This window comes from Apaloderma vittatum, unplaced genomic scaffold, assembly GCF_000703405.1.
Source record: "Apaloderma vittatum isolate BGI_N311 unplaced genomic scaffold, ASM70340v1 scaffold6739, whole genome shotgun sequence".
Classification (NCBI taxonomy): Eukaryota; Metazoa; Chordata; class Aves; order Trogoniformes; family Trogonidae; genus Apaloderma; species Apaloderma vittatum.
The window spans coordinates 25,022-49,232 of NW_009735711.1; the positions used below are offsets into that span (position 1 = coordinate 25,022).

Here is a 24,211-nt window from a genome sequence, read left to right on the forward strand (position 1 = left end):
TGCCCCAGCCCAGAGACCCAATGACACGCCAAAAGAAACAGAAGAGGAAGCATTGGAGCAGCTGTGCTGCTCCCATCTGAGGAGGCAGGGAAGGGTGGCCTGTCCTGACCAACAGTGCTCCTCTGCACTGTGAGAACAGGAGGTGAGAACACCAGCAGCACAGGAAGAGATGGCAAGCAGCTGACACAATCCTTTCAGCACAGCAGGCTTTAGAAAGACCCCCGAGGTTCTTCTTAGGGGCCCTTATATACTGAGCACCATGGGAAGGAATGCTGTGATTGGTCCATTTGGGTCACCTGACCCATCCTCTCCTCCCCATAGGCACAGCTGCCCCTCCTCCCCCCTTGTGATTGCCACGTGGTCCAGGAAGCCCCCGAAAGCTTTTGTCCTGGTGCTCTCAAACCAGGACGATGTTACATTTATGTTCTCATATAATATTGTGATTATTGATTTTTTCTTTGTCATCTATATCTATAATCTTCTCTTCTTTTTGCAGCAAGTTCTTTCATACAATTGAACCACCTCCATGACAAGGATTCTGTCTTAATCTGTCAGAAAAAGAAGTTTTGTCTTTTTAATGAACATAGTATGGCATATTAGTTGTCCATACGGAATTGTATAGTTCATGGCTAAACATGCTTCACATTTATTTTTCTGGCTATCTACACCGTGTTTAAAGACACTGACCTAAAATTATTTCCAACATTGCCAGAATAAGAATCTAAATTCCTATTTTTTCTGTTGTGTTTATGATATCTGCGTGATGAGACAGACTAGTTTGTCTTAAGGTTGGTAGTGATGTCCAGAGTTTAAAAGCAAAATTAGTAGCTCCAATCCTGTAGTGAATTTGGCCAGTATTTATCTTATCAAATGAAACTGTATTTTCAGTCAAATAACTTCAAGCTTATAACCCACTCCTCTTAGAAGTACCGCTGTTGAAGTAAGCCTTTGTGCAAACATTCTTTTCATATATGCCACACACAACCAGAGGCAAAAGAAAAGGTTACAGAAGAAGGCATTGGGAAATCAGACTGAAGGGCTGGGCTGATTGGAAAAATGCAGCACTTGAGAGATCTCTTGTATTACCCAGTTAAGTGTGTAACTTGACCTGCTGCTGAGTCACAGCTCATTTATACTTCAAACCCAGGCACTTAGTAACAGAGAAAATCTTATTTTGATTGCCTCTCACTGAGGCCCTGACATTAGAATAGCCATTTCCATGTAAAAATCACAGATTATCTTCCCTTGAAAATGCCATACCTGAAGCTTATTCTGGCTTCTAAAGGACTGGGAAACTGAACTCTTCTATGGCCTTCAGTAAACGAAGTTATCCTAATGGGCCTGGAAATGTAGTGGTGTTCTTAAATGTTCTTAAGATTTTTAAATAATTTTAAAAATAAAATTTTATTTTATGGGGAGGAGAACTGTACAAAGCTGAAACAGAAGCATCAAAACAATGTATTTTGTAAGCTACACGCTTTTTCTTTTTTTTCTTTGGAATTTTTACAGCAAGAATTATACCTCTGTATTTTAATCAGGAAGCAAAATTCTAGCCTACATGAACTACTTTTTTTCTCAGGCCTTCAATTCAAATCAGATTGCTTTGTGATGTACATGTTTCTTTCATGCTATTGTCACTTGTTGTGTATCTTCTTCTCTTTTCATAATATAGAATTTTCATCTTCAGGAACAGGGGCTTCGTCATATGAAGGTTTATATCTTCATCTGTTACTAATCTTGCTTTCCATTGCCCAAACTGAGAAGTATTGCCAAGAAAACCTATCACCTTTAAAAATATTTTTAATAATTACTTGCCTAAATGACTTCACTATTATGATTACGGAGTATCAAACATAACTAACTGTATAAAACAGTTTTGGCACTGGAACTAGTTTGAAAATATTCCTGTTTGGCTGGTGCTTCTAGCTGTGTTTTAGAGTTGAGCATGCAGTTGTTTCAACTATGCAGTGCTTAGTCTAACAATGGCTCGCAATTTTTAACTTGGCTATGGGATCACAACTACATTTGCAGCTGCAGAGCTCTGTGGAAGTAAGTAACTGCCTAAAAGTGGCTGTTTTGCTTATGCTTAGCTGGTTATATAAATAAAGTCTGAAAAAATGAAGTATGATTCTGTTAAAACCTGGAGAGATGGCTTTTTACATAACTGTCTAGGTTGACATCCAATTTTGAAAGACTTTGTTGTAAATGTATAGTGAGAAATAAATACGACTGAAGAGCATTCATCTGAACAAATACTTCATTTACTGTCTTAATAATTTTCAGTAAGAAGTGGAAATAATTTTTCAGAATTGCTTTCTGTAATACATGATCATCAACCTTCTAAATGAAAACAATTGAATTTTAAATGTAAACAAATACAAAAAAAAATATTCCAGGTTTGGGGGGAGGGGGGCTGTTTGTTGTTTTGGTTTTAAATTTATATTATCTTTAATTTATTAGCATCAGTAAGTAGTGAATCTAATAATTAAAGACAGATCTGTGCCTTAAATCTAGTCATGTCATGACCTGATGTGAGCAGTTCAGTGTTAGAATTTTTTAAAAGTTAGATAGTATTCCAACAAGAGTCTGAATTCATTCAAGTTTTCATCTGATTCAGGTGTAAGGATGTGAAAGTATCTGAATGCAAGATAGAAAACGGCTAATTTTATATTTTGCAGAATATTTTATGACTTTACATTGACAGGAATTTACACCAAAACATCATATTCATTTTTATTATCCATTTGTGTCACTCAATAGTCACAGTGGAAACATCATACAAGAGTGTTTTAGAATCTCATTTATCGAATAAATTTAAAAGGCATGAATGCAGACTCAACAGATAACAGTAGTAATACAACTAAGGCTTCCCTGTATATATTTTTCTGCTACTAAACAGCACACTCTTCAAAAATACAGAGTTAGCAATAGAAATACCTTTTAAAGTTCTTACATACCTTAAATATCTGAAAATAAACAATAGATTTGGTCTGTAGTTTCCTGGCTGACAAAAATATCTAAATCTTTATTAATTTTATTTTTTAAGCTAGATTAAGAAATGAAGAACTTTTAATTAGTTAGTTATGAAATAAGAATATTATACAAATTAGAGTTTATTGTCATTGAAATTTACTGTTTGCAGACTTTATCTTGTATGAATTTTAGCTTACTGAAAAGGGAGTTTGTGAGAATCAATGCACTGTAGCAATTATGATTAGAGTTTGCAGCAGTCTGTTTTACTCTGAAGTATAACCACAGAAAAATTATGCTAAAAATTAGGACAGTAATCCTAAAAGGATGTTAAAAAGGAGGAGTTTTTTTCCTTCTATGGTGTCCATCTTTTTTGCAGTTGTTTAGCTAGAACAACGGCCTATGCATTTAAATGATTGCAAAGGTTGTTTTACTTGGTTTCATTTATTTCTGGAAAATATGTTTTCTGTTAACATAAGAGCATATTACTCTCACATAAATGAAAACTTGGAGAGGGGCAGAAGTTCTGTTTATTCTGTGTTTTTTTACTGCATGAAGTAGTAGTTAGTGAATGTTGTACAATAAAGGTTAGGAACAAATACAGTCACTGGTATAATTAAATTCATATAGTATACCAGAGAATAAAATGTTCTCACTAATAACTAATACCTAACTAATATCTAACATTTGTTTTACTGAGTTCGATAGTAACATTAATTGTTTTTATGGCTCTGAATGTTCATTAATTAATTAAGATGGTAACGTTTCATTTTAGTAAACGCTGGTGAAACTGAAGTTGGCTTTTTACCAACATTTGGGCCTTGTTACCTAAACTTTTATGGAAGCCCAAGAGAATACACTGGATTTCCAGACCCATATGATGAATTAAACTTTGGAAAGGTCAGTTTTTTATTTACTATGTTTAATAAATGATTAGCCGCAACTCTTTTTAATCAGTGAATAAATTCATTTGGTTCATGTGGTTTGTGTTTCACATCGCACTTCCATTGGTGTTTCCTTTTGAATAATATTTTATATCTATTACTAATAAGGAAGTATGATAGTATTTGCCATTGTTATCTGTTTTCATTTTCAAATGTGGTTTTGAAGGAGCAGCAGTGGTTTGATGATTTTCAGTCTCTGCATGCATTTGTATTTCTTATTTCCTTGGTTTTGTAAATATGTATTTTTCACTTCTAGCATTCATTAAACCAAACTGCTTTATTTCATTTATTAAAATATATACATTCATGCCTCTGCAGAAGTTTTGCAAACACTTCAGTGAAGCCAGAATCATGTACAGCTAAAGAAAGAGTATGTTACTTTAGGAGAGATACATAAAATCGTATTAAATGTGTGATTATGTTACAGGGAGAAGGAGTTGCTTATAGAGGGAGAATTCTGGTTGAACTTTCTACAATACCTGAAAGCAAACCTGTCACTAAAAAGTTAGAGATGATTCCTAATGATGACTTACTGGTTGTTGAGGTAAATCCTTCTTTCCTTGTCAGTAAGGTAATGGAGGTGTGTCTTGGCTGGTTATTTGTGGAGAATGATCTAACGTACTAAAACTGAAAAAATACAGTTGAATCTCACGATTAAGAGAGGTGGCTTTTGATGATACTGCTACAAAAATGTCATATCCTTGTAGCATGCAATGTTGCTTTGAAAAAATTCTATAATCTCAAATAGAGTAATTTATTGTAAACACATTATATCTTTTTGGTTGCTTCTTAGGAAGTAGTAAAAATATTAAAATTATTATTTCCCTTAAGAAATTGCTTTTGTTTTCTATAATCATGGCTCCTCTTTTACAAATATTGAAATACAACTAAAGAAGTTGTTCTTGTAGAAATACCAGCGCCGACGAAAGTTCTGCTTGGCTGCTGTGTTTCATTCTGCTACCATGCTGCAAGACCCTGGGGAGCCTATCCAGTTTGAAGTGAGCATTGGAAACTATGGCAACAAGTTCGATACCACCTGTAAACCTCTGGCATCAACAACTCAATACAGTCGTGCTGTTTTTGATGGTAAGGATGCTGCTGGTAGGGGGATGAAATTATCTAAAATTCTCTTTTTTAGGTGCTATTTTATGTATCAGCCCTACCTGCACTAAAAGCTTGTTGAAAACTTGACAGAAAAGAAGACAAGACTCTTCACAGCTTTTGAGATGAGGTTACGTGTATGGAATATGTGCTGCAAAGTGTACTGACGTTATTAAAGAAATTTTCACAGATTTCAGTGAAATCTTTTGACCATATGCTAGACACAGGCACAGGCAAATTGGCAAGAAAATAAATCTCTTTCTTTCTTTCTTTCTTCTTTCTTAAGGTATCTAAAACCTAAGGATTAAATAGGGAAAACTCTGTGGAACAATCTAATTTAGAATAAAATAAAAACTTGGTTTTAAACCATGCATCTGGCAACCTAGAAGAAAACAACCTAGCTAGATCACAAGAAAATATATTTTGGCTATAACTTTTTTATTAAATGCAAGCAGTAGGAGTTCTTTTTTTGTGTGTATTAAATGAGGTGATAAGGTTTACTCTAGAAAATAATTATCTGAATTTTTTATTTCACATATACGCTTATATTAATATACTATCTACATCAGTAAGTTATGGGAAAGAATAACAATCCATTGGATTTTGAAACAATCTGAAGAAAAAGTTTACCATTCAACAGATGCTACAGTGGCTGAAAAATACAAAGCCTCTGATAAGGTTGGACTAGTTTGTATGTGCTTACTGAACTGTAGTACGTAAACAAAATAAACATAAAAACTTGTAGAGTGCACAGTACGTATTCTTGCCATGAATTCTAACATTCAAATATTTCACACCAGGTAATTATTATTACTACTTGCCATGGGCAAACACAAAGCCAGTCGTAACGCTGACTTCTTTTTGGGAGGACATCAGTCATAGATTAGATGCTGTAAATGTAATCCTAAACATGGCTGAAAGATTGGTAAGACACTTAAATCTTGCTTTTGCTAATATGCTTTCCTTTTTTACTTTTTTTCATTTAGAGGTGTAATCAAAAAGTGACATTTGGAGCAAATTATGGAACAGTTTTCTGACACTTTTCCCTCCTTTTTTTGCCATTTAAAATTAAACGTAGCTCCTGTGTAAGAAATGGCACTGCTAATCATAGCTCTGTATTCTGGAAAGGCCCAACACATAAAACTGCAGGGAATTCCCACAGGAAGGAAGAGTCCTTGGTTTTGATTAGGGGCAAGTTAAGTCTGTAGAACTGTTATTTGCTTTGGAAGTTAGGTACAGTGTCATGCATTCTTAAATGAGGTGAGAAAGAATGCAGGAGTAGTCCTGTTAAGTATGAATCTAGTTCAAGCATCTGAGTCTTTCTCTATTTGGGCTTTGTACATACAAATAAGTAAGATCAAAGTATTGAAACTCATATTGGCCACAAACTACAGTGAATTTTTGTAAATGGAAAATTCTTTTCTTTTAAATTCCTCAGCAATCTAACTTAGCCACCTTAAAATCAGGAATGCAGGCTAAAATTTCTGAAAACCGATTAGCTGAGATGTGGTTGAAGCTGATTGATGAACTTACAGAAGATATAAGGTAACAGTGCCTTTTCTATCTCTTACATTATCTCTTTAGGCCTGCTCAGAATCTTTGCTATTGCCTTTACTAAGCCAGAAAACAAATTCTAAAGACTGTAAAACTGATTACCCCTATGAACTGACCTGAGAACTGGAATTCCAAAAGTCTCTGAAAGCAGTAAAACAGCATGGATATAGCCAATGAAGTCATTCATCTAGTTTTGTAATTCTCCTTTATCTTAGTCACTGATAGTGATGAAAAAAATTAAGGCAAGGCTGTTCGGAAAATATGAAACACTAGATCACTGCTGCCTTTCTGCCATCTTGCCTTACTTAGAATTCCTTATGTACCTTTTGTTTACCCATGTTTCAATGTTATTTCTGAAGCTGAAAAGGGAAGAATTTCTGTGATTTACTTTGTAAGACCAAAATATAAAATCTAACAGCTATTTAGAGCTTCAGAGCCATAAAGATAGTATCTTTTAATAAGTATTTAGTCATCATATTATTATGTGAAAGGAAAACTATTGTCACGTGGAGCTATCTAGTGAGTGTAGGAACTTCACGTTTCATATCCATTATGTCAACCCATTGTCCTGACACACATCTGCACTGTTACAGATTCATTATTTTATAGAATATTTATCACTCAGCAATTAAGGAGCAATAGCACCTAGATACATCAACCAAATGAACTTCCTGTTGTTCACGGGTTTTCTTCAGCAAACTCACGGAACCTGTGTCAAAGACATAATTCCCTGTGTTGAATTCACAGAACAATTTTCCTTGCCATGCTGAAGTTTCAATGAGTTAGGAGCTTCAGAGAGCTTTCAGTGCACTATTTAAACCTAAAATGAGGTAACTTTCTGGAAGTTCTGATGTGGTACATTTGATTCACGTGTAAGTACTTGCACCCAGAGCAGGTTAGTAGAACCTAACTCCAGTGGAAAGCACAACTGTTGCTATTGAGGTTTTGCAGAATCAAAGCCCTGAGAGGTATGTGGCTTGTCATTAAAAATAGGACAGAGAAGAATCAGGCTTTTTAAACTTGGCGGTGTCTTTGGAAATTATTTTTTTTTAGGTATCATATTAAAGACCTGTTAATGACTTTTGTTAAAGGGATATAGTCATTGGTCTTTGAAAAGCTGCCTTTTCCTCAAACCTCCACCAACTCAAAAAAAGGTTTTTTCCTGGGCTCTGCTCTGATGCTATACTATTTCTTGGTTCCATTGAATAGTAACTCTGCCCTCTGGTGACTCAGAAGTTGTGACAGGGATTCCTTTTAGAGTTCTTCAGTGTTTTCATGCCAGAGGGTTAGATAACTAGTCATAGACACAAGCCACATTTGTATATGGAGTTTCTGAGAACACACAGTTTCCAATGAAAAAAAGAAACCTAATCTTAGTCTGAAGGCACTGATTTCCTCTTTGAGATGTACGTTCTGAGGCAATAATTTCTTAACTTGAATATATAAGCAAATTGATTTTGCTTGGTTTCGTTAGCAACAATTACATTAAAGCATACACCTTGAGCTGTTGTATGTTGGTGCTTGTTATAGTGGCACAGCATTTACCTTGCTTGTTGTAAACACTTTGGCAGGTGGAACTCTTTGCAGAAATAGATGCTATAGCACTATTCAGGTAGTTTTCAATCACAGGAAATACTAGGACTTAGTCTGTTGCTACTGTATGCATGTTCCCATTTAGTGTGTGGGTAAATAAAATCCACTTAGATTATTAACCATGATAAATATTCTCTTTTCAGTAAACCATTTCCCCTCATAGAAGGCAAGTCTAATATTACAGTCCTTGACACTCAGATAGAAAAACTGCGCTTCAAGTCTCTCCAGCAGATTGGAGAAGCAGCAACAAGGATGAGAAATGAAGCCACTGATGTGAAAGCCACTCTGACAGAAATTGAGGATTGGTTGGATAAACTACTGCAACTGAGTGAAGAGGTTTGTGCTACACAATACCTGCGATTCAGTTAGTTTAGAAACAGCCGTCCAACGCAAACCACTGTAATGTTCACCACTGATCAATCAATACCCACTCTCCTTAAAATGGTACTTTTAGATGCTGTGAAAGTAAACATGTTCCCCTCTGTAATTAGGATTTGCTTAAATAAAATGTTCTGGTGTGAGAACTTCACTGAGAACATGTGTTGGGAAATGACACACCATGATTCGTAGAACAGACTATTTTGTTTAAAGTGACAGTATTTTGCCCTTTCCTTTCTTCCACAACTGTAAGTGACATTGCTGGATCAGAGACCACAGGATACATGTTGTGCTTCCACAGCTTGTTAGCCACATAAATCAGCTTCTAGCAGAGTTACATCTGTGTGTTTCTGTGGTTTTTAAATTTTCAGCAACATCTTAACTTTTCATCTTGGTCATCTCATAATTGTTTTTTACAGCATTCTACACGTTTTAATTTTTCTTCATCGTTGCTGCTTTGAAAAGTTACTGATTCTTTTTCTAAAAAGAGCAGATAATTTGGCAGACTTGCAGCTAGCATACAAAGGTGCGCACAAAGCTGCAAAGAGATAATAAAGCTGTTTCTGTCTTCTGCTGAAAAGTGTTGCGGGGATCTACTCTTAATGTGGAAGCATTACAAACACATAAATATGTAGCATTGTTGATCCAGTGTTAGCATTTGGGATCCGTCACCAGTCGCCATAAAGGAATTGAGATACAAATGTCTTTAAAAAATTGGCAAAAATATACAGGAACTACTTTCTTTTTAATAAAATTTACTTGCTTTTCAGCAATCTCAAGGGTATTTTAAATGATTGTTTCAGAACTATATATTGTGTTATTCACAAAGTAAAAGAATTTCCTCTGTTTATCATAAATGCATGTTAACTATTGATTCTAAATGATAAATCCTTTGACATAAATCCTAATTTATGTTTATGTTCTAAGCATTACATTAGTTTAATATTCTGTTAATTGCTGTTCTTAACTTTCTTTTCCCCACAAATAATCCACAGCCTCAAAACAGTATGCCTGATGTAATCATATGGATGATTCGAGGGGAGAAAAGACTGGCTTATGCTCGTGTTCCTGCACACCAAGTGCTGTATTCCACAACAAGTCCTGAATCCTCTGGTAAATACTGTGGAAAGACTCAAACAATCTTCTTAAAGGTACATTTACTTTTCTCCCCCCTCCTGCCCCCCCAAATAATTATTTTTAACTCCCTAAATTATGATGCCTTCTGACATGAGCATGAAACATGCCAACAAACCATGAATAAGGGGGTGTCAAAACTTAGGACAGATTAAAACCCAACTGCTTATATCTTATTCGAAATATCATAGAAATTGCAATGAAAAGTTCGTCATAATCCAGTTAGAACCAGTATCAGCCCCTAACTCTGAGGCTTTTCTGTAAGAGCTCAAAATTGTAATGGGACTTTTAAAGTGTTAATGAGGTTGCTGTTTTGAGGTTGGATGTGAATGAAGACTTTCAGAGGGCATGATGAGCGTAAATCAGAGAAGTTCCAAAAAGCAAACCATGTTGCTTCTATATTTAGCGAACCATTCTGACTAAGCTCTGCATTTCCAGAGTCTCCTGACGAGAAACACTAACATCAACATTGGGGTTTTAAGTTACTGTCATAATTAAAAACTCATTGTTGGATGAAACTTGTGAGAGAATATACAGAAACAGGGATGATACTACTGTTACTGTCTTTGGTTTTTACATGCCCTTGGCAGGTACAATTTAAAGAACTATGTATTACTGGCTTTTGAGGAAATGCAGTACAGGTAGAGATAAATAAATCATGTATTATTACTCGTATCTCCATGTTATTGTATATATTTTGCTGTAAGCTACAATACCTGCATAACATAACAAAGAATAACTTTTTTTTGCTCATATGCCAGTACCCGCAAGATAAGACGAAAGATGTCAAAATGCCTGTGGAGCTGCGAATTAACATTTGGCTTGGGCTCAGTGCAGTTGAAAAGAAGTTTAATAGCTTTGCAGAGGGAACATTCAGTGTTTTTGCAGAAATGGTATGTCCATCATTGCTTTCTTACTTTAAACTTGGACGTGACTATCAGGAATTCAATGCAGTTGGAGCTCTTTCTAATTTTTTTCTTGCATGCTAGACAGAAAGGTAGAGTAGTATTTATTACATTGAAACAAGCAGACCCCATTCAAGGCAATTAATGGCCAAGTCCATTGTTCCTACCAGAAAGACTTCAGCAGACCAGATTGTGAACTGGTTAATCAGGTAAAAATCTGGTTACCTCTAGTGATTTCAAAGACATTTATTTTAGATTTTTATCAGTGTAATTAAGATTGGGATCTAGACCATTGTGTTTTGGCATGTGAATAATACTTATTTTAATTGCTTCTTCACTTCTACAAATGATACTTGAATACAAGTGATTTGCTTAATAGTGGTTATTTCATAGAATCGTAGAATGGCCTAGGCTGGAAGGGACCTTAGAGATCATCTAATCCAACCTCCCTGTCATGGGCAGGGACGCCTCTCAACTAGATCAGGCTACTCAAGGCTCCGTCCAACCTGGCCATGAACACCTCCAGGGAGGGGGCAGCCACAACATCTCTGGGCAATTTATTACAAAGTCTTGCCACCCTCGTACTGAAGAATTTCTTCCTAAAGTCCAATCTAAATCTGTTCTCCTTCAACTTAAACCCATTTCCCTTTGTCCTATCAGTGGACACTCTTGTAAAAAGTCCCTCCTCAGCCTTCCTGTAAGTTCTTTTGTAGCAGCAGAAAATTTGCTGTTGCAGGAAAAAGGCTATCATATGATAACATTTCAATGGTAAGAGTTAATGAATTTGGAATTAAAATGCTTGAAATAGTCCCACAGCATATAATAGAGATTTTCAATTGTAATGGTAAGCAGCAGGTGTCTTTGGGATGCCCCATCACCTAATGGTGCATGTTACCCAGTATGAGTATAATAGCTAATGAAAAAAGACAGTTTTGCAGCGGCTTGTGTCACGATTGCACCTATGTTTAAATATTTAGTACTGCTGTAGTAAGTCAAAATAGTCAGTGGATGTTCAAAGCTATTTTTTAAGTGTAGAGTTAAAAAGGTTATGAAATATTTTTTTTTGCTCTTCATACAGCAATCAAACAAATTTACAAAGAAGTCAAAAGCATAATAAACTACAGATAATCCCATTAGCATAAACAGAGATACCCTGTATGAACTGGGCTGACAGCAGTTCATTCATGCCTCTGGTAGCTTCCATGATAAGATTACAGTTCACTTTCACGTGTTACAGAAGAAGCAATTACAAATAGGAGATTTCAAATGGAAAAGAATGAAAGGTTCATGCGTTTAGAGAAGAGAATTTTATTTAACAAAACTTTAAGGAGTAAGTTTGACTGTAGTTGTAGAGAAGGATTAAACTGAGAAGATATGTTATTTTAGCAGTGGAGTCGCTGTTTACCAGGCAGCACAGAAGAAAATGAGAGAAATTAATGATGACATCCTAAAGTAATGTGGGAAGGGAGTATTTAATTTCAGAGAAAGAATACACATAGTAAAATGTTTCAGTTGTAAAATAACTCTCTTTTTTTTCTCCTAAAAGCTTGTTATTACTCCTAAAGTACTGCTTTTCTCTTTCTTCTCAAACAGTATGAAAATCAGGCTCTTCTTTTTGGAAAGTGGGGTACCTCAGGACTTGTTGGTCGTCACAAGTTTTCCGATGTCACAGGAAAAATCAAACTGAAAAGAGAGTACTTTCTACCCCCAAAGGGCTGGGAGTGGGAAGGAGAATGGGTGGTTGATCCTGAAAGAAGGTCAGATATTTTTAATTTTATGCAAGCAGGAATAAAGGAGTTTAATCTCAGAGTGTAGAATAAAAGCTCTCCTCTGTTTTCTTAGCTGAGAAAGTGATTTTAAGCTTGACTTTCTAGAACAGCAAAAGCCAGCCAATCAAATCTAGTCAGATAGTCAATAGTCAAATAACACTAAAATTAACATTAGCTACATAGTCCCTCTATGATGATAATAGGCATATTGCTTACATTCTCTGCATCTCAGGGCCTCATCTTTAAGAAAAGGATAATAATTGTGATGTCCTTTCCTAATGTGATGGCTTGGGACAAGATCTTCCATAGATAGGAACTGAACCCTCACATCCAGCATAAATCTGCAGTTCATGCTGTATCAACACCGTTACAGCATTTGCATAGAGCAGATGGAGTTTTGTGTTTATTTTACTAAATGCTGAGAAGTTCCATTGCCCTCATTAAAGAACTGTCACAGATCTCTCTCAAACTGACTCGAGTCAGGGGTTGTTTTCAGAGCCCAAGGTTGTGATGCCGTATGACAAATCCTCCCCTGGCAGACCGAATTCCTGAGGTATCAATCCTCATCCAGCTCTAGCAGGTTCTGCCTTGCTCTGTCAGAGTTTTTCACCTCTGAGTTGTGCCAGTTCACCTATTTGTATTGCCCTGCTTGAAACCAATCTGGGTAAATTATTTGTTTCATAAACAAAAGCCAGCATGCAAAAGAGATTATTTTCTTTTTTCTTAAAAAAGATAAGGTGCAACCCATTTTAAAGTCTTGTGTTCCAACAGTAGAAAAAAAATACAGGACTGTTACTATAAGAAAAAGCACAGGAAAAGTATGTGCTATAATTAGGTCAGTTTCAAAATTGTTTCAGTTTGTAAGTATGAATAGATGGGTTTATTATCATACTCAATTAATAGTTTTTATTTCAGTGAACAATCTGGCATCAGGAGAAGAACCAACAGCCGTGGAGATATTTTCTCTGATAACAGAAAAATCCATACTGTTAAAATGTATATGCATGTTTATGCTTTGCATCTGCTTTTAATGGAAAAATAACCTGCATGGCTTCACTTGGCCAGCAGATGGCATTTTAGAACATACTTTAGTGCTTTCTGAACCACAGTCACAAATGGAAACCAAGGCTATTTTGACTGATTTGATATTCTCTTATTTCTTTTACTTGCAAGTTAGAAAAATATTACCCAACTGATTGTTTGCCTTGTAAACGGTTTATGATGGGGAACAAAATTAAGTAGGCTACCAAATTTTAGTGTATAGCTAGATATATAAGACTTAGAGGTGTATGTAACTGTCATGTGCAATCTGAGTTGTCCTATGCTTAAATAGCTGATTTTTTCTTTTTCACAGAGGAAGTGTTAAAATCAGATCCTGAAAAAACACAGCAGTTAAAACACTCCTGCTAGTCACTTATTCTTATAAGTAATGTTCCTTCTATTGCTTACTACTACTGGAGATTTAGGAAGACATTCTAAGGAAATAAGTAGCCTTCATATAGATGAGGACTACACTTGTAGTCTATTAATAAATACTTCACAAAGATCTAGAATTCTAGAATTCACAAATCCAGAATTCCAGCACGTGTGCACACTGTTTCTATATATTCTTGTAGCTAACTCAAATACATTCGGTTTAGTATTATATTTGCTTTGGACTTGCAGTTTGTTGACTGAAGCTGATGCTGGTCATACTGAGTTTACTGATGAAGTATATGAAAATGAGAGTCGCTATCCTGGAGGTGAATGGAAAGCAGCTGAAGAGAGTTACACAGATGTGGTGAGACATATTTTGGACTGGATAAGTAAAAGTTTAAGAGAAGGAGTTCTACGATTTGCTGCTCAGTGTATTTCATTGATTAATACTCAGAACTGTTATGTTTTCCCTCCGTAAAGAATGGAGAAAAAGCTCCACCACCACGCGAGTTCACATGTCCTCTTGGATGGATGTGGGAAGATGATGCTTGGAAATCCGATTTAAATCGAGCAGTGGATGAGCATGGTAAGATTTACTGCTTATCTGCTGATTATTAGGACAGTCTGTCATAGTCTACACTGACGGAGGATGTGTGTCAAGACCATAGCAATGTCCTGAGCATGATAGTGGTTGCCCTATGGAAAAATGTCAAGGAAATATTTTGATAACTCTTCCTTAAGGAATCAGATAAAATAACACTGAGAAAGTTTATAGAGTGCATAGAGCCACCATTTGTCCTGAAGTTGCTTTGACTTTTATACGCTTGTTACTTAAACTACATTAAAACTGTTACCAGCTTACAAAGTTGTGATATGAACAACTTTGTAAGACCATAATTTGGCTTCTACAGCAATAGGAAAAAGCAGTCTGTCTCATATCCAAGTATTTATAGGACATTGATTTGATACTTTGAAACACAAAATCAGTAATAAAAGCAAAAGGGAAGGTCATAGAAGATTCTAGAAAGCCCAGAATTTTGCAAAACTATAATAAATTTCAATTTGTTCCAAACCAGCTGAAAAGTCAAATTGTTAATGGCTTTTAAATAAAAGTGAAATAAAAAACTTTTGAGTAGAGGAAAAAAAATTATTTATCTTAAAGACTACTGATCTGTGTCTTAACTGGAACCTCTGGTACGCATCTGCAGGAACTTTTTAATAAGAAATGAATGTAGATTTAAGTTTGAGTCCTTGATACCTGACAGCTGAATTATAATATGTAGAGCCAAAATACAGTTACAGGTTAGCAATTCTTAACGTTTTATGATCAGAGCTCATATAGCTGTTGTTCCTTTGGAAGCCAAGCTGGTGAAGTTGCAAGACTACACAGGACATTCCACTCTTATTTAAAATTCAGGATGAGTTTTCCCAGTGGTCAAATATGAAAATGTGATATCAATACACCTAATATTTAAAACAAACAAGAATGCAAAGAAAAGAACTTAAAATGTATTGTGTGTGTGTGTAACATTGAGATATATTAAAGCATAACATGGTTATCAGTTGCCACCGAGCTACTGGGCATTTAGGGTTTGCAACATCAAGTAGTATTTTGTGACTAAAGTTTCATCATCTGTAGGTACAATAATGCTGTTTCCCATGCTTTTCCTCTTTGTATCTTGCTTGTGTTTCTAGAAATACACCAACTAATCAATTCTGTTTTAGGATGGGAATATGGAATTACTATTCCTCCAGACACTAAACCAAAGTCATGGGTTGCTGCAGAGAAAATGTACCACACACATCGACGACGAAGACTGGTGCGGAAACGGAAAAGGGATCCGGCTCAAGCGGTAACAGCAGGAAGGGTAAGCAGACGAGAGACGCAATCAGAGACTTGCACGCTGTAACAATCCAAGTTTCCTTTTTTTAAAAAAAATCCACGAGATTATGCCTGAATAAAGAAAAAATTTAGTACCAAACAAAAAAAATCTCAAACAACCTCATATGTTTTGATTATTATATTCCTTTCCTTGGCTTTTTTGTAAATTGATGCTTCCAGCTTTGGTTTATGAGGGGATTATTATGCCTGCCAGAGCAAGCACCAGTTTTTTTCATTATATTTATACAACACTGCAGATAACATGGGTTTATGTCTTCCAGGGAACATCATCATATGAGGATCAAGAAGGATGGGAATACGCTTCCTTGATTGGCTGGAAATTTCACTGGAAACAACGCAGTTCTGATACTTTCCGTCGAAGACGATGGAGACGAAAAATGGCTCCCTCGGAAACACATGGTGCAGCAGCAATCTTTAAACTTGAAGGTGCTTTGGTAAGGGACACATCAAAAATGTCTTTAAAAGTTCAATCTGTTAATTCATAGTAAATATACAATTAAGTATACCAGCTGTTTTAGTCCCTGAATTGTTAGATTGATATATAACTGACAAACTAATAAAGTTTATATTGTTTAAATTGTTTAAAGTCTAAAAGGGACCATTAAAGTCAGAGTAGAGACTCTTGAATAACATACTTACTGCTTTATTTTTCAAATTATCTTTATTATTACACGAGATTTAGAACAAAAGGCCAAATTTCTAGATGAGCCTTCTGTAAGTGAAGTGAAAAGATAGCTCAGGCTTTTCATGTACGTAATTTGGATGTATTAACATCAGAACAAGAAAGAACAGACACTGAAATAGCTGCCTCTGATTCATATTTGCACATATAAACAACCAAACACAAGATAGGATAGCAAAGTGTTGGAGAAGCCAGAACATCATATGTCACAAACAGATCTTCAGAATGTAAATGTTCCTCACGTTTTCAGGTTAACATAGCTTTACAGATAAGGTCTATTTAGCAAAGTACAAATTGGAGCAAATAATGTAAGAAGGCTACTTTGTTTTTGTAAAATAATGAGTCTGATTGTATAGCACCAAATTTTTATTGCATCAAATGCTGAGCCATAGTTCATTGATAGCATTTTCTTTCTCCACTTAATTTTAAAAGACTTTAAAAATTCCTGTTCCAGTTTCTCTTCTGACTATACTTTCCTTAGAGCAGTGTCTGCAACAGTGCAGTGCAGATGACCTGCAACCTCATCTTCAGCAAGGGCTGACAGGTAACTAGCCTGTCTCCAGAAAGTAAGATGAAATGACTGGGTCTGGTTTCTGCACAGCTTCAATGGCAACAAGCAGACATTTACCTAGGAAAGTAAATTTATCCTTGTCCTGGAGGAGAGACTGAAACCCGTATATTCCCACACACAGTCCACATCTTACCAGGTCTTTCTGTGTTTGTAAATGCACAAAAAGTAACACACACATATATATATAATTCCAGGGATCAGACACTAGCGTCGATGATGCAGAGGGGAAGAGTTCAGACAAAACCAAGGAGTCAGCGACAAAGGTGTTTGGTGCCAATACACCACTTATCTCCTGCTACTTTGACAGTAAGTTCTTTAACAGTTCCTTTCTTATAAATCATGTTTGTTTTCCCCTGGTCCCAAAAAAGAATGGCAATTCTTTGGTTTTTACGTCTAGGTTTATATACCTTCTGTTCTAATTACCATCTGATCTTTGATTGGGCCCTGTTCAGGCTACTAACATTGCAGTTAGATTTTTTGATATTTCAGTCCACTGTCACGCAGACATTTTTGAAACCTCTCTGGGACAGGAATTCTAAAGCTAACTACTGCAGCACCTGAATATTAGGCAGTCTTAAATGATGCATTTTTTAGCATTAGGATCCCTCCATAACAATGTGGGGAGCTGAGCCAGCAGAGAAGATGTACGTACAGTTAATTTTTTGCTGTTTTAGCTCACTGAACCAGCTCAATGCAGGGTCAGACAAATGCCTGACCCAGAGGAAGCAGTAAGACCATGTAGTTGAGTTGGCAAAGTGAACAAAACTGTAACTTTGCCAACCTGGATTGGCTTTAAAAGCCTTGGAATCACTGTAATGGGATTCACAAAAGCATGGACACTGAGATGGGAGTATCTTCACTACAGAAAAGAAGCCTGTATAATGCAGCTGAACTGTTTTATTTATTTCATACAGGAGTATATACTTATCACCTTCGCTGTTATGTCTACCAGGCAAGAAATCTCATGGCTTTAGACAAAGACAGTTTTTCAGGTATGGAAAAATTGTGCTAATGGTGAAAAAGAGTATCTTAAATCCTTAAGGTCAGTGTGTGGTCCCAGCTTCTGAAACTATGCCATAAAGGAAGCACTGCCCCAAGTAGTTAGCACTGCCCCAAGAGCTGCCACAAAATAAGTGCTCTGAATATGCAGCACACGTACTGCTGCCAACAAGTTGTCAGCGAGGGGAAGGGAATTCAAATAAGGCCTGAATTTCCCATGATCAATCAATCCCTTCTGATGCTGTAGCATCTCCTTAAACCCCAAACCTACATACAGTTCCTAAGCTGCCCTGCACAAAAGCAAGGATGGAGAAAGCTGGATGGCTGTTATGTGGCCAGCTGCCTCTCAGTGTTCAGTATTTTATATTAATTCATTACTGAGATGAACTTTTAGAAGACTACCCTGTGCTTTACTAATAAGCGTGGCTATTGTTTGTTTAAACAAGGGTACCTATTGCCTTTTTATTACCAACTCTTAGGTATTCCAACAGTGTTGCAGCCATTTGGCATCTTTGTAGTCAGGCTAATTCAATACGAAGGTTATCAAGCATTTAATTTTTTCTATTTAGAGTTAAAATTCCACTGCAAAATCAGAAAGCAAATTGACATTAGATTCTGTAAGAAAATGACTGTACACTTCCTTGAAATTTCTTCAGCCATAGATGAAGATGAAATGGGCATCTTAGAATTTTCTTTCCCCATCGCCCTCTATTTGCAGCTGTTTTTTCTCCCTGCTTTATTTAATAGTTAAGTGTACGGCATTTGTGAATTTGTTACAGAAGATACAGAGCTACAGATACTTTAGTGCTGTTTTCTGAAATAAATGTGAGCTTTGAACAGCTGCCTGTGTGTATTTGGTCTTACTTCAATATGCAGCACTTAAAAGCAATAAAAAACACCCCCAATAATAAATGCCTCTAATTTGCATATGTAGAACTACCTCAGATGCAGTCCCACATAAACTATGAACGAGCACATCTGCATTTTATTTGCCTCTAAAAATACTTTGAAGCCAATTTTTGTAAAACTCTGATCAGGTACCTAGCCAGAAGCTGTTGAAACTGACCTAAAGATAACCTTTAAAATAGCCTCTGGTCCTTAGTAATTGTAATTTGTACAGGAAATGTTAATGACCATCATCAGATACCTTCTACAGAGCTCCTGATGAGTTAAAGACCTGCCAAACACTGGCCCAACACCACTTTAATCATTCAGCTGTTTCACAAGAAGAGGCTGCTATAAATAAGCATGTTTGCAACCACAGCTTGATCTGAGCAATACAGCTTGGGAGAATTTTTTATTAGGCAACTAGTCAGAACTAGAATTATGTCTTTGTATTACATATGAGGTTGTACAGTTGTGTATCAATGGAGAAAACAACAAAATAAAAACTTCTACAGAATTTAAGAGGTAATTAATATAGCCAGTATTTCACTTTAGTTTTCAGGCTCTCTTTCTGATTTCCAAGATTTTTTAATAATTTTCATATATTACTTCATTATTGAAGACTTGTATAAAAGAAGGTATTTAATAATCAAACTGAATTTGCTCTATTAAATGTAAATTATGCGTATGTGTGGGCTTTTGTTTAATACAGAATGGCTTATAGAACTGGTAATGGCAGAAGAAAAATAATATACTGTATGATAAAAATTGTGCTTTTGTGCCTTATGGCCTGATGGGGTTTTGTTTGTCTGTAACTCTATGCTTTTAATCTTTGTATGATATTTCAGATCCGTATGCTCATGTTTCTTTCCTCCATCAAAGCAAAACAACTGAGATCATTCATTCAACTCTTAATCCTACATGGGACCAAACTCTCATATTTAATGAAATTGAGATCTACGGAGACCCACAGACAGTAGCCCAGAACCCACCTAATGTTGTTATTGAGCTCTTTGACAGTGACCAAGTGGTAGGTGAATGCTTTTACCCTGATTGCTTTTTTGCTTATTAACATTAATGGAAAGTAACATTAATGGCTATGAGCGCTATTTTCGGTTGTAGGGCAAAGATGAATTCCTTGGAAGAAGTGTTTGTTGCCCCATGGTCAAGTTAATCCCAGAAGAGGACATCACACCAAAACTGCTCTGGTATCCTGTAACAAACAATGGCAAAGCTAGTGGAGACATTCTTTTTGCTGCAGAACTCATTTTGAGGGACAAGGTATGTATTTCTTTACATAATTTTTTGCACTTACATAAAATACAGTATGATATATATCCTTTCACAGTGAGTCATAATGTGAGGAATATTCTTAATACATGCAAAGTATTTAATTTAAGAAAGATGAGAGGAACTGATACTCATGTTTCTGTCTTAATAGGGTGGCACTAACCTTCCAATTCTGCCATCACAAAGAGCACCAAAACTTTACATGGTACCTCAAGGAATCAGACCAATAGTTCAACTCACTGCTGTTGAGGTGTGGCTTATTCTTATACTAATTGAATATAAGCACAGTCATCTCATCCTCTAGATAGTTTGTCTGTTTACTTCAAGAAAAATAATATTCCATATTGAGAAATATGGGGGCCTTTTTAAAGGGGTTTTGAGTTTCATTTTGTCCACTAACTTTCCTGGAACAGTAACTTTGAAATATTTTGCCAGTCACATCACATTACTGAAAAGCCTTAATTTCTTCATACTTTTTGATTATCAAGCATATTGATGGCTCTCCCACTTTTGCTTACATTGGATTTTATTTTACAGATTCTGGCTTGGGGATTGCGGAACATGAAAAACTACCAACTGGCACCTGTTATGTCTCCGAGTCTTATTGTGGAATGTGGAGGTGAAATGGTGGAATCTGTGGTTATAAAAAACCTCAAAAAGACACCGAATTTTCCATCTTCTGTTCTCTTCATGAAAGTTGTACGTTGCAAAATCTATATACCAGTTACCTATAGCAAAAACAGTTGTCCTATACTTTTAAACTAAAGGTGAAGGATTTGTTATGCAAGAATGAAAAGAATAAACTAGCACATACTTTTTTGACTTAACATAAGCAATTTACTGAGCCTGAAAACCCTAAGATCATGTACAAATTTCTGCACAGTCATTGGTAAATTACACAATTTTATATGCACAATCCAGTACGGTATATAGATATTTATTTGAAAAGGTATCAATTTACCTGTAGATGTGTGGCTACTTTCCTACTGCTGGGACGGAAGCTGTACAAGAGTCACGAAAATTCAGCATTTGAGGCAATGAAAATTGTTCTTATTGACTTTTATAGAATCATAAAGTGAGATTAGAAATTCTGATTTATCATGGAGCCGTAGAACATAGTAATACAATATTAAATAAATGAAGTAACAGCTCTCATTTAGAGGGGAAATCTTTATTCTTAATTTTCCTTCTGTCTGCATTATAAACTAACTCTTAACCATTCATTTTTAGCTTCTGCCAAAGGAGGAGTTATACAGCCCATCTCTTGTTATCAAAGTAATAGACCACCGGCCGTTTGGACGGAAGCCCATCGTGGGACAGTGCACTATTGATTTACTGGAAAGCTTTCGCTGTGACCCATACACTTCTAAAGAAGACATTGCACCACAACTGAAAGGTAGATGGACAAAAAGTTCTACTTTCTTGGGAGATACTGGAATAACCTATCTTCAGTGTTTACTCTGCATACTGTAGTAATGAATGGTCACATCTTGTCATGTACTTATTTGGAGATAATGGGATTTGAAAGAAAAAAAACAAAAAAACCCCTCTGAATATTAATTAGTGCAATATTCTGTGGAGCATAAGAGGACAGAATGCAAAGACAGGTCCACCCTCACACTTGGTGTGCTGGTTCTCTGGCATTCCTCTTTAGTATTAACTAGGAATTTAACTACCTGCAGATTACCCCTGCACCAAGTACCATAGTAATGCTCTAGTATTCCAGCGAGAGTGCTTTGAATACAACACTGACATTGTCCTCTGTATTTTTTCCAAGCTTTACACTTTTTTTTTTAATTCTGTATATTTGAGAAATGTTTGTGTGTCCTACACAAAAATATATTGAGTGTTTTTAGCCAAAAATAGCAACTGATTGCTTTCCTTTGAGAATCAAACATGCAGCCAATGAACTATTTTACCTCTTCTGCAACTGTTTGGTTTTCAAATCTGATGAAAATGTTTAGTAAGACATTTTCCCAAAAAGCCTTAATAAAATCTTTGGCTTACAGTTAGTCTGCTCTCTGCTGCACCTCGCCAGGATACGGTGATTGAAATGGAAGACACACAGCCACTGCTAGCAGCTCAGGTAATCTTTGAAATTTGATGCTTGACTTTCTTCTTCAGATCTGTGATTCCTGAGAAACTATCTAGACAGCAAAACTGTCAGAAACATCTGCAATCTTCTGGAAAGCCAGATGGAACAAAGTTACTTTGTGACAGGAAAGCAAAGGAAGTATGTTAATCATTTTAAGCTTTGTTTTCATATGGTAAACACCAAACTATAGCTTTCTGAGCATGGGGAAGTTCACCCAGTAGCTTAAGACTGAATTCATTGTTCAGTAGCTACTGAAGGCACACGGTAGAGCATCACCCAGTCGCGCACTGGTGATGGTTAGAGCAGCCGATTTTGCACAGACTGAGCAGCTCTAAAGAAAGGAGCTAGGTATGTACTGAGGGTATGGAACCAAAGCCGTGGTAACGCAGACCTTCAGCCTTTCCTTTTGTCACAGCCGTGGCTTTGCCTCGCTTAGAAGTCATCTAAAACTGATGCCACTGAAACAATTCTCTTCTGCACTAACACTTCTTTTTCCTTTTCTGCTGTGCCTTGTGAAGCTCTACTGACCACCACAACACAATTTTACTTTCCAGATAAAAAATAATTCAGCGTGCAGAATTTTATTCTTGAGTTGAAACATGAGTGAAGACAAATTCCAGAGAGTAGATTTTCATGGAAAAATATTCAATTATTTTAGGCCTGTAAAATGTTCTTCTTACCCAGAAGGTATTTTCATAAATTTCTGATGGTCTCTTATTTTAAAGGAAGCACAAAAGTTATGCCCTTTAATAGAGTAATTTCACAGGCTCTTGATCCACAAGTTTGATTTTTCAAAAATGCAGAATTTTTAATTTTGATACAGAGGTCTCAAACTAAATGCTACTGAATTTAACCTTCTGAACTTTTACTGCTATTTGAGTTTGTTATTGTTTGCATTGTTCTTCCTTCATTTCTTCTTCTGTATCTTGTTTTCATGATATTCAGACTCTAGGTATATCTCAGGGACCATGTTCTTTTACGTATTTTATCATACATGTAAATTAACCTTAATATTTAATTTAGAACAGTCTCTAACTTTATCTGAATTAGGCCTTCTGCTCTAATATAAATGCTTTATACTAGCTGGCACAGAGAATATTTATTTCCCTTAAAAATGTTAAGAAAAGAGATTAAAAGATTTTTTAAAAAAGGAAACTTAGCACTTTGAACTCACTGGCAAAATCTATTGAATTTGTATAGTTAATCTCAACTATAAAAGGAAAAATTTTAAATGCTACACCCGGAGCCAAATATAACAATAGCAGTGATAGCTTCCATAGGAGAGAGGGAAAAAATACTCAAAATAATTCAAATGAAAATAAGTACAACTGTGGAAAACATAAGTGATATGCAGACAACACCCTGAGGACACAAAATGCCAAAATTTCATCAATTACATTCCAATTTCCAGTGTTTAAGCAGTGTGTCAACAGCACTCAGCAAACTGGCTTCTCCTACAACCGTGCATGTACGTACCCAGCTGATGCATGGGCAGAACCAGAGTGGGGTGCCTGGGGGCAGGACCTGAATGCCACGTGGTCATGAGGCTGGGCTTCTCTTGCAGAGAGAGATTTTGGAGGAGATGGTGCTCATAAATCTAGTATGATTGGGTGACTGGGTACAAACATTACAGTATCCTTCTTCTGAAAATCTTACTATGTGTGTACAATATGTATGAACTACTGAAAACGTTTTTTGTGGGTCAGCTTATTTGGAATCGATGTATTAAAAGCACCAAAATCAACAGGAATTATTTAACCACACTATTAATATTCAGACTTGGTTTAAAAGTCTACTTTCTGGAGAATAAAATAAATCTACAGTAAATAAAATTATCTCTCTAACTTTTCTAGGGATACAGTGTATCTCTAAATTTTTCCCATAACTCCAAAAACTTCAAAAGCTAATAGTTCAGTGTTAAGAACTTGAAAATTTCATATACAACAATCTACAGCAAAGTCACTGACTACACTAAAAAAAAAAAAAAAAAAAAAAAAACAATAAATTATTTTTTACCGGGGA

The 24,211-nt window shown here is 35.9% G+C and overlaps 1 protein-coding gene across 1 annotated transcript in view; it reads left to right on the forward strand.

The window, feature by feature from the left end:
* Nucleotides 1–24,211, forward strand: part of MYOF (myoferlin) — a gene marked incomplete at its 5' end in the record, with an annotated part of 61,405 nt that overhangs the window by 24,338 nt on the left and 12,856 nt on the right. Inside the window, 22 exon segments of the mRNA XM_009876678.1 lie at nt 1,673–1,711; nt 3,746–3,870; nt 4,342–4,458; nt 4,823–5,000; nt 5,816–5,940; nt 6,454–6,560; nt 8,306–8,498; nt 9,536–9,691; nt 10,436–10,567; nt 12,173–12,336; nt 14,014–14,128; nt 14,245–14,350; nt 15,490–15,632; nt 15,928–16,101; nt 17,115–17,226; nt 17,835–17,912; nt 19,653–19,834; nt 19,927–20,085; nt 20,246–20,344; nt 20,632–20,793; nt 21,325–21,490; nt 22,104–22,180. Coding sequence (XP_009874980.1) covers nt 1,673–1,711; nt 3,746–3,870; nt 4,342–4,458; nt 4,823–5,000; nt 5,816–5,940; nt 6,454–6,560; nt 8,306–8,498; nt 9,536–9,691; nt 10,436–10,567; nt 12,173–12,336; nt 14,014–14,128; nt 14,245–14,350; nt 15,490–15,632; nt 15,928–16,101; nt 17,115–17,226; nt 17,835–17,912; nt 19,653–19,834; nt 19,927–20,085; nt 20,246–20,344; nt 20,632–20,793; nt 21,325–21,490; nt 22,104–22,180 — 2,909 coding nt within the window.